General features: G+C 38.0%; 1 protein-coding gene across 1 annotated transcript; it reads right to left on the reverse strand.

Annotated features, from left to right (window-relative positions):
- Positions 1 to 997: 997 nt before the first annotated feature.
- On the reverse strand, positions 998 to 3114 carry DDX53 (DEAD-box helicase 53). The gene has a single exon (XM_003917496.5). The coding sequence runs from the start codon at positions 3030 to 3032 to the stop codon at positions 1134 to 1136; it is 1899 nt and encodes a 632-aa protein (XP_003917545.1). The 5' UTR covers positions 3033 to 3114; the 3' UTR covers positions 998 to 1133.
- Positions 3115 to 11881: the final 8767 nt, after the last annotated feature.

Consider the following 11881-nt stretch of genomic DNA (forward strand, 5'->3'; position numbering starts at 1 on the left):
TAAATGAAAATCTACCAGTTACATTGCAAAATCAATAAAAATGCAGAATGCACTATTCTTGTCATTGAAAAGGATTGTTTGGTTCAATTTATTATGCAAGGATGCAATTTCCCCTAGATTAGACAAAAAAATGTTAATACAAGGCTGGGGTATACAGTTTTACTTATAATATCAGCAAATTTTAGAGGTGAAAGGGATCCCTAAATTAATTAATAAAATGTCCCATTTCATGAGTGGAGAAATTGAGGCCTAGAGAAGGCAAGTGATTACCTCAGAGTTTTAAGCAAGGGTTAGTGACAAAATGCATACAAGGACCTGATTCCCAATGAGTCAGATATCCTGCTCTGTTGATGACATCATTCTGATAAAAATAGAATTGTGGAATCTTCTAAAAAATTTAGCACTTATTTTCTAATGAAGTAAAACAAGTAGAGAATGGTAGTGGAAAGAACTTTAGGAACTGTTGTGGCACCAACTGCTGGGGTGGGGGGAAGAGAATATTTTGACTGGATAAGCTTGAAGCTATGCTTCAATTTAGTACAACTATTTTAAAGCCAGAAAAACACCACTGTTGTCTTCTACCAAGTGTTTTAGAGAAGACAAATGGACATGGAAGACTATAAAATTAACACAGGAACAGAAACTCAAGTATCACATGTTCTCACTTGTAAGTGGGAAGTAAATGATGAGAACATATGAACACAAAGAAGGAAACAGCAGACACTGGGGTCTACCTGATGGAGGGTGAAAGGAGGGAGAGGAGCAGAAAAGATAATTATTGGGCACTGGGCTTAATACCTGGGTGATGAAATAATATGTATAGTAAATCCCCATGACTTGTGTTTATGTAGCAAACCTTCATATATACCCCCAAACCTAAAATAAAAGTATTTTTTAAAAGAAATTAAACTTTAACACATAACATTTACTTTTTCTTCACATAGTCTCTCACTCTCTCATTTTTGAGACTTTTTAAAATTAAGGAACATACACAATATTGAAAGTTTAGCAGTATTATCTAAGAATTAGTTACTTCTTTAAAGGTCCAGTATGTTTCCAATACTTCTTTATCTATATTCAATACTGCATATCTTTAACATGCCTGGAATCTTCCAGTAGCCAGGTACAACTTTTCAACTTAAACGATAATGAAACTCCTTGTGCCTTTGTCCAGGTTTTCTTGATCGTGTTTCTGTGTCCCTCTTTTGTTTTTTTAACTTGTATTGCTCAGCTATTACTACCAGATCTTCCGGAACACTCTGATTTGCTTTTTCCAGAATTTTAATCAATTCACCGGCCATTTTCGCATCTCTCTGAGTGATGAGGGTAACTGATGTGCCAGTCTTTCCTGCCCGTCCAATGCGCCCTACTCTGTGTACATATTCTTCAATATTCCATGGGAAATCGTAATTATATACATGTGTGACATCATTAACATCAAGACCTCGAGCTACTAAATCAGTTGTAATCAGTATCTTTATGTTTCCACTTTCAAAGTCCTCTAATGCTCGCTCTTTATCACTCTGTTCACTGTTGCCATGTAATGATTCTACAGATATGCCTTGGATATTGAAGTCACTTGATAAGTCATCAGCAATACGTTTTTGGGTGACAAACATGATGACTTTGTCATTGGGTGACATGTGCTCTATGAATTCTTGGGTGAGAGCTCGTTTTTCTTCTTCTGTGGTAACAATTATATTTTGCTTCACTGTATTTACAGCAGCTAGATTCAGATTACCAACATAAACAATCATAGGATCTTTCAAATAAGAACGTGCCAGTCGACGGACGGTATCTGGCCAAGTTGCACTTGTCATAACAGTCTGCCGGTCTGGGTGCACATCTAATAAAATCTTCATTATCTTGGGTTCAAATTCCATATCCAGCATTTTATCTGCCTCATCCATAACTAAGTAGGTTATGCTTCTTAGGTTGACAGAGTTATTCATTTGTAGGTCATTCAGCCTCCCAGGAGTTGCAATAATTATATCTACATCTTTACTAATGTCTTCTCTTTGTCCAATTCTGTTTCTACCACCACATATGCAAATGCTTTTGAGATCTTTATATGAATACTTTGAACATTCAGCTTCCACCTGAAGAGCCAACTCTCTAGTGGGTGTAAGGACTAGCATCCCAGGCCCATTCCTTTGTTCTCTAGATAATGGTTGAGAATCAACATGAATAAACCCAGGCATTAAATAGGACAATGTTTTCCCTGTTCCGGTTTGTGCAACTTCTATAAGATCTATTCCTTGTAGAATAATTGGCCATGCCTGTGACTGAATTGGCGTTGGCTTTACAAACCCTACCCTTGTTATGCTTTTCAGAAGATCAGGGTATTGCTGAAAAGCGTCTTTAAACCTACAAGTTGGTTTTGGGATGAGACGCTTTTCACCACTTTTCAAGTCATCACACATTATGTTGAAATTTTCCTTTCTCCAGTTAATTACCTGCATTTCAGACATGCAGCTTGTTGCTTTGGATTCTATGTAAAAATTTTTCTTAACTGGTGGTAGATCTGCCCATTTTCTGTTTTCGCACTCCACGACTGCTGCCCCAATTCGATCCCAATTTGACAATGGCTGAGCTTCTCCAGCAATGTCATTTCTGCCTAGATTTATTCCAGTAGGGGGCTGGGATGCAGCATTATCCACACTGGATTCTGAGTTGTAGTTTTTTTGTTTTCTAGTAAGTGTTTCTATAATAGCTTTGGCTTTTGCTTTCATTTCCCTGTTGCCAAAAATTCGGACTAATGCTTCTGATTCCCCCTTTATAATCTGTATTTTAGTGTTTGTCGAATGTTGTAGATCTTTTATTTTTGATCCACTGTGACCAATGACCGCACCAACCATATTGTTCTTTATTTTAAAGCAGAGTGGTGGTTCACGGGAGCCTGCTGTTCTCGGTCCCTGATGGCCGAAGGGGCCACTCCAGCCACTGCCTCTGCTGCCCCTGCCATCCCATCTGGCCCCAAGGTCTCTTGGATTAGCCTCCACTCTCTTCCACTCTGGGGCCCGGTGGAACATTGTGTGATAGTGGGAGTATCGGCAGCGGCTTCTCGCCTACATACGGTTGGAAGTTCAGTTCTGCGGCCTCTTTCCCGTCACCTTCTGCACCAAAAGATGGCGGCGGCAATTATTTCCGGGTGCTAGTCACGTAGCTACGCAGCAGTTTGCTAAGAAACCAGTGTTTGTCGTATGGGGCGAGGCTTTGATGGCCTGACCAATCACAGAGCTTGGACTGGGGTGAGGTAAGCCAGCGTCTGTGACGCAAATTTAAAGAGGTACTTACTCTCACGTAAGTGCTGACCCCGCCAGCACTTACAGGACCCTGAGAGTAATTGCTTTCTTAACTTCTGTGTCCTGGGTGCCCCTTTCACTCTTCTCGTGATAGTTCTGGCTCAGCTTGAGAGCAACCTTGAAGCACGCCTTAAACATACACACCATATACACATTGCCCTTTGTATAAACCAGTTATTTCTCTAAGATAAAAAAATAGTGCATTTAAAGAAAAACTGTTTATTTGTATATTTGTGTGTTTATTTTGGTAAATTTCTTTTGCAGTGAATACAATACTTGGTCAGGATAAATTCATCACTTCCCTGTCCTCTAGTGTAACTTAAATTCTACTAATCAGAAATCTCTTAGGTGCATACTCTAGGACAGCGTTTTGCCTTAATTCATCAACTAAATGTCGGCACTTGTTTAGGCAGTTTCCAGATATTATTACAGGGATGATGGTTAGAAGAGAGGTAGAGTGATGCCTAAGGGTACTTTAGGGGCTGTTTTTAGTGGTTTGTCAGTTTTCTTAGTGCCTCTTCATTTTTTTTCCTTCTCTGTGGTTTGATAGCTTCTGAGACCTTAGCACTGGAAGGCTGTGTAGAACTCATTATTAGGTACATGTAGAAGACATTCTAGCAGCCGTTTGGACAGAGGGATACCCAGCTGCCATTTAGACAGTCCCAGTGGCAGGGAGCTCACTTTATTTCAAGAATATCCATTCCATTATGAGGCTGTTTAATGGTTACAGAAATTTTTTTGAACCAAAATGTGCAGTGTCCTGTGTCCTTAAGTCCTTCTCCCGAGTTCTGAAGTTATACAGGAGAGGCTTAATTCTCCTGTATCCTTGTGTACCTAAGGATCTGTCAAAGGCTTTTTTTTTTTTTTTGAGATGGTGTTTCACTCTTGGTGACCAGGCTGGAATGCAATAGTGCAATCTTGGTTCGCTGCAACTCGGCCTCCTGGGTTCAAGTGATTCTCCTGCCTCAGCCTCCCGAGTAGCTGGGATTACAGGTGCCTGCCACCACGCCTGGCTAATTTTTTGTATTTTTAGTAGAGACGGGGTTTCACCATGTTGGCCACGCTGGTCTCGAACTACTGACCTCAGGTGATCCACTCGCCTTGGCCTTCCAAAGTGCTGGGATTACAGGTGTGAGCCACGGTGTCTGGCCTCTGTCAAAGGTGTCTGTGCATCACGGCAACATTTCCAGTTTCTTCAACGTTTCTTGCTATGACATGGTTTCCAAGACACATCATCCTATTGCCTGTCCTTTGGAAATGGTTCATTGAGGACCATTTACAATGTAGCACACAGAACTAAAAAACAAACAAAAAGACAAGCAAACAATCCTCAGAAATGGCATCACTCCTACTATTAGGGCATCTTTACTGAGCATGACAATTCTACTAATTTGACCTAAGAACTCCTGAGACACAAAGCTGCTCACGGTAATATGGCGGGCATTTAAGTTCTTGCTTCTTTTACTTACTCAGTTGATTTTTTAAAAAAAAATTTGCTTACCTAAATGAAGATTATATGTATATCGTTTTATAGTCATCTTATTAAGTTTGGTCAATTGATGTAGCCTATGAAATATAATTTTAATGATTATTCTCTAATCCATCATATTAGCCTCTAGTTTCAAGTCTTCTGCCATTTTAATGTTCATAGCATCTTTGTTCTTCAGTCAGTCATTGATTAAAATTTCATCATGGTCTGGTATAGGACAGAAGTCTGTGACACCTTGGGAGAAAACTTCTCTGTGTCAGTACTTTTTGTAAAAGATGCTATTTGAAGAAATGAAAAGGTTTCTGATCAAATATGTTTGGGAAACTCAGCACCCTATATTCTCTCTGTTAAAATCACAATGCTTATTGGATATTCCAGGAGCTATGACAATTACAGACACTGAGAAAAATCAGTTGTTTAATCCAAAGTTCCCCAAACAAATCTGCCAATGGATATCTTCATCAATTATTTAAATAAGCTTTTTATTTGGAATAATTTTAGATTTACAGAATAGTTACGGAAGTAGTGCAGAGAGGTTCTCGTATAGCCTCGGCCAGTTTCAGCTTCCTCTAATCTTATCATATCTCATTATCATGATACATTTGTTAAATATAGGAAAACACTATTGGTGTGTTACCATCAGCTAAATTCCAGACTTTATGCTACCAGTTTTCCATTAATGTATTTTTTCTGTTTCAAGATCTACTCCAAGACATCATACTACATTTAGTTATATACAGTTTGTGAGAGTTTCTCAGTTTTTTCTTATTTTTCATAATCTTTCCAGTTTTGAGGAGTAATGATCAGGAATTTTGTAGAATGTCCTTCAAAAAGGTATGCTTGATGTAACTTCTCATGATTAGACTGGGGTTATGGGCTTTGGAAGAAAATATCACAGAGATGAAGAGCCTGTCCCATCACATCGTATTGGGGAGATAGGTACCTGATGTCAACGTGACCTATCATTGGTAATGTCAACCTTGGTCCCTTGGATAATTTGTGTTATTCATATTTGCTACACTGAAAAATTATTTCACCCTTTCCATACTCTATTTTATGGAATGAATCACTAAGTCCAGACAACCCTCAAGGGCTCAGTCACCATTTAAATGCAATCTTTCTATTATTTTTTATAATTAGTAATGTTCTTTGGAATGTAGTTTGGAAACCACTGGTCTGGATAAATACAAATTACCTAACCATTTTTTTTTCATCTGATTGTTCAACCAGGTATATTCTGATCAAGTCACATCACAACTCCTCCATACTTCTCCATGAATTGTACTAGGAATTTTAAGGCATTCTCAATGTCTTCTAGTTTATTAACTATTTTAAAAGGAAATTTGTTTAGTTACATGTGGCTTTTACCTCTCGAAGGATATGTTATGTTTCTCTGTCATTATGCATTCATCTTTACTTTGAATATTATTTAATGTTACAGAACCGTAGAGTTCTACATGTGTGGGGTACATCAGAGGTCATTTTGTTCTTCTCCCTTATTATAGAGAGTGAAATTGAGATTCCACATTCTTTCTGGAATTGACCAAAGGTGCTCAGCAAATTATTGGGAGTAAAAATCTAGAACCATTTGTTGACTTGTGGCCAGTCAGGAAAACAGTACAGGACATTACTCCTTTACTATGAAGTGACTTGCCTCTATTCTTGTTTTATGTGGGTGATATGGAAAAATAGAAGAAGCCATGAAAGTGAAGTGAAGAAAAGTCATATTGTTGGCAGAGGGGTAGCTGTAAAATTTGGGTAGAAATCAGTTCACTTTAAGATGGAACGCATTGTGGTGAATTACTGTGATGACACAGAACTGATAGAAGACTTGCGGATATTGAAGATACTGAGAGAGATTGTGCTTTCCGGATGATTAATTACCATTTATGATTCCCCTTATCAGTTGGAAAAATTATTTGCCAGCTAAATTAAGGGTCATCAGTGTGATGTTCTTTGCTCCAAATATCTCTACAACAGGCTTATTCACTGTATCTGAAATATTCCCACTAAATATGTATCCCTGTGGCTTATGGCTTGGTATGTTATTAGCATGGTCCTGGAAAAACAAAATACAAAAATGTGAATTTGTCAGTTAGATGCTTTCCCGTGGAGCAGCTGGCTAAAAGATTCTTTTAGGTCAGAGAGTGGGAAAGATGGAAAGAATTTAATTTCTGGGAGAGGGGATCTGTAAAGTTTCCCCCAAGGTAAGATAAAAGGGGTAATGTAAGGAAAGACAAGAGTATGTTTAAGACGATTTCTACCGTTTTGCTTAGGGCAGTCCCTATAATCTTAGAGGCAACAGTAAGAGAGTGAAATATTGCTGGCTGTGAATTGGGCTAATTTGCAATCACTCTGATTTCTACAAAACTCTCTTAAAGATGAGTTAATGTTGTTGGCCTAAAATAGTCTCATATATGGGACTCCCTTAGAAATGATATTGATCGTGTTTTATTTAATAAACCTGCTGTGATGGTCTAAGGCAAACTTGACTTATGGAATTCCAGTTAGCATTGTTGATGATGATAATTACAGTTGGTTTTGCATCTGTACAGCACTTGACAATTTATAAATACTCTTTATAGAAGTAGTTTCCTTGGGATGATATATATCTGGCCATTATTCTGTTCAATACATGTGCTATATTATGGCAAACATTGCCATTATCATTGTACATATTGGTATGTTTATTTTGTGTACAGAATCATACTCATGCCACAGAGTCTAAAGAAGTAGCAGCAGTGTGGTATAGTTAGCAATGAAGAACACTGGACCTTAAATAACTGGGTTCACATATCACTTTCACTATTTATTCACTGTGAGTCCTTGAGAAAATTATGTCTTAGTTTTGCTGTCTGTAGAATGGCATACTGTCTCGTATACACACAAGACACAAAGTTTTACTAATTGGTTCATAGTAGGAACTCTCCAAGTATCAATTATCCCTGTTACAGAAACAGTAGGTATAGAGAGAGAATCATGGACATTCCCTGTCCAAGGATTTTTCTGATAGTTTCCTCTGGTCCCTATCAAAATGAAAAAAAAAAAAAAAAATACGGATAATATAATTTTTTTATCCGAATGTAAATTTACTCAATGTAAACTTTTTTATTCTAACATTATGCCCTACTATCTTTTGTAAAATATACTTTTAAAATGAAATAAGGATTTCAAATTATTTTTAAAGGTCTCTCCTAGGGCAAGAAAGAATGTAAATCTAATGGCCAGTAGCCTAATTAGGCTTTTAAATGTTATTGATATATGAACCCCAAATGCTTGTAAGCACTGATGTAGAACATCAAATGTGGTTTGAATGTTTTTGTTCCCCCGAAGTTCGTATGTTGAAATCCTAACCCCAAAGGGGATGATGTTAGGAGCTGGGGCCTTTGGGAGGTGACTCAGTCATGAGAGTACAGCTGTCATGAATGGGATTAGCTTGCCCTTATAAAACAGGCCTGAGAGAAACCCCACGCCTTTTTTGCGATGTGAGGTTACAATGAAAAGTTGGCTGTCTATGAACTGGGAAGCGGGCCCTTACCAGACACCAAGTCTGCTGGTAACTTGATTTTGGACTTCCCAGACTCCAGAGTTGTGAGAAATAAATTCCTGTTGTTTATAGGCCATCCAGTGGCAAACTTAGAATGAAAGAGTCATATGACATTAATGAGGGAATTAGGTCCCTTTGGAGAAAATAGAATGCAGGGAAGTGGGGTTGAAAAATGGGGGCTTTGTTTTTGATATTTCAAGTACATGGGACTGAGGGACTCGAACAGAGTGTGGCAGTTTAGCAGTGGGAACTCAGAGAATGGAACAGATAGAAACATGGTTTCTGAGAAGCAACTCACATTCTTGAGTTCTACTATATGCTAAACATTTTAAGTGTATTATCTCATTAAATCATCACAGCAACTTCATAGTATGTATTTTCCGCCTTTTTCATGTGAAAACATTGAAGCTCAGAGATGTTATATAATATATCCAAATTCATGCAAAGTTGTGGTAAATAACTTTAGACGTGAATAAATTTAAACATGGATATGGTTAGCTTCAAGGTCTTTTCCCTTCCACCTAATCCTCGTTTCTAGGGAAAAAGTGTGTTTGATTTGGTGCCTGGTTCTCAGATAAAAAGAGTCTTTAATTAAAGATGACTCAATCCTCCAGGTTGGAGACTTATTGAAGCAGAGAATGTTGAAGTCATTCGACAGGAAAGGCGGAGGGGAGGCAGATGAGTTTGGTTTCAGTCATGTCCAGTTTGTGGCATTATGGGGGACATACAAGTAAAAACGTTAACTGAACCTGGAGATTTGGGACTGTAGTTCAGATGAGAAGATGAAGAGAGATTTGAGAATAGTCAGCATAGATGTTATAGTTGAAACTGGAATTGAATGCTTCCAACAAATAGAGAGTAATGAAAGACAGGTTGAAGAATATTTTAAGGAACTATAGAATTCATATGATTAGATAACGAGAAGATAAAAACAGTAAGGTAGGGGAAGAGAGAGACTATATAGTAGGAAATAAGGCAGGAGAACTTGTCGAGGAGTTTAGGCAAACAATATAAAATTCTTCAAAAGGACAGGATGGAGGTAGACTACTGAATTTTGGAGAGGAAAATCATCAATGACCTTCAAGAATGCCCTTTTTGGCCCACCGTGGTGGCTCATGCCTATAATCCCAGCACTTTGGGAGGCCAAGGCTAGCAGATTGCTTGGGGCCAGGAGTTTGAGATCAGCCTGGCCAACATGGCAAAACCCCATTGCTACTAAAAATACAAAAATTAGTTGGGCATGGTGGTATACATCTGTCATCCCAGCTCCTCGGGAGGCTGAAGCAGGAGAATAACTTGAACCCGGGAGATGGAGGTTGCAATGAGCTGAGATTGTGCCACTGCACTCCCACCTGAGCAACAGAGTGAGTTACTCCGTCTTAAAAAAAAATGCCCTTTTTGTGGAATGATGGAGAAACGCATATTTTAAGGGAAACAATTTCAATGAGAGATGACTAGACCACTGGTAAACTTTGTAGTGATGGAGTGAGAACTTTATATATTTTGTACCTGAAGCTCAAATGCACTGTCTTAATTTTAAACAATGCTTCTAGAAAACAAGACTTTTGGGGACAGGTTATTGCAATTGTTCTGGTAAGGATCCAGTGGATTTCAGAAAAATTACTTATGAATATTGGAAGAAAATGAACTTTAATTGTCTTTGGAAATATGTGGGAAGATACACAATGAGGGAGGGAATCACAAGGATATAAGAACCATTCATTAGCAGTTTCAGAAAAGGAAAGTCTGTTTAAAAGGAGGGAGGAGAGTGCTGAGAGTTTTTTCAAGGAGATTACAGTGCTATCTTTAGCTACACATTAAACTTTTCTCTATCAAATTTAGTTTATTCTCCACAGAGTAGGGGTATGCATTATTTAGGTATGTGAAGAAGTGAGGCTACTGAAGTAATTAATTCTTTTTTCAGCACAGACAGTAAAAAATAGTGTGAGCTGATTAGCACCTGCAATAAGCTCCTTCAGAGAAATCCTTGCTTACCAACTGCTTCCTATAGAAAAGTTAACATACTGGTATTCATTTAAAAAATAATAATAACCTTGCCTCTATTTTGAGGCATTTGAAGGGCTTTCCAGAACTATTTCATTTTTGATAACTATGATGTAGGTAAGTAGAAAGAGAAACAATATTATCTATATCATTTTGCATTGTATAAATAAGTCAAACAACAATTTTTAAAATCATGGGATTGTAGAGGTGTAAAGGATTGACTTTGGAGAGCATCTCTTGTAACGCTTTGATCTGCAAGTGCGAAGGTAAGGCCTACACATGGCTTTGTCCAACAGAAATATGATGTGAGTGAGAAATGCAATTTATGTTCTAGTAACCACAGTTTTTAAAAAGCAAGAAGGGGAAACTTCTGAGTCTGGGCAAAATGGCATAGGCCTATTTCTCCCTACTCTGCCTGCTAACAATAGCTGAAATCCCTGGACATAGATATTAAATAAACATAAGACTCTGAAATCTGGAGAGAAGGCAAAGCAGCTAGGACTTTGGGACTTAAGAAATGACACAATGATGAGTTCCCTGGGATTTTTATTTTTTGCCTTCCATATATTCTGGAGTGGGTGCCGGAGAATCCTGGAACCCAGAAACACCTACATGAATATCCACAAATTTCTTTTAATTCCCAAGAAAAACTTGTTATTTTATGTCAAAGGTCCAGGAAAGAAGCAGCCTAGCAAGAAAGAAAACTTTGACAATAACTGCCCTACTCACCATCAGAGAAAACAGAAAAGCAAAACTACCCTCCTGTCCCCATCAGCAAACGCCAAGCGATTTGAGGGGCCTAGATTTCTACCTTCCCCTTCTCACTGGGTGGTGTCCAAGGAAATCAAGGAGACCAAGTGGAGAAAGTAGATTTTTAGCACTTCACACAGGTAATGAGGTGCCCCTCTCCACCCTCCCACCATCATGTCAGTAGAAATTGCATGGGGAGCCTGGACTTCTACCCTCACCCAGCAGTAATGAGGTATGCCTCATTGTTTCCACAGTGTAGGTGAAGGCTGAATGAGGATCTTGGACTTCTACACCTGCCTACAAGTAATGTGGCTCTGCCCAACTTTCCTTACCAATGTAATGTCAGTGGAGGCCGGCTAAAATAGAAGATATAAATAAGATCAAAAATCTATAAAATAATACATGAAATGACTAAGACAGAACTGAAAATCATTCACCATATCAAGAATCAGGAAAATCTCAACTTGAATGAGTAAACACTATTAATAGATACCAACACTTAGAAGAAAGAGACATTGGGATTCTCTCAAAAGGATTTAAAACAGCCATCATAAAAAATTATTCAATGAGCAATTGTGAACATGCTTGAAATGAGCAAGGAAAAAGAAAGTCTTAGCAAAACATCTTAACAAAAAGTCAAGACATAGAGAAGTAGAAATTTTAGAACTGAAAACATTAATAATTGAAATAAAGTTACTACATGAGCTTAATAAAAGAATGGAGATGAGAGAGGAACAAAGCAATGAACTTGATGTTAGAATATTAAATTTAAAAATTACCAAATCT

This window comes from Papio anubis, chromosome X, assembly GCF_008728515.1.
Source record: "Papio anubis isolate 15944 chromosome X, Panubis1.0, whole genome shotgun sequence".
Taxonomy (NCBI): domain Eukaryota; kingdom Metazoa; phylum Chordata; class Mammalia; order Primates; family Cercopithecidae; genus Papio; species Papio anubis.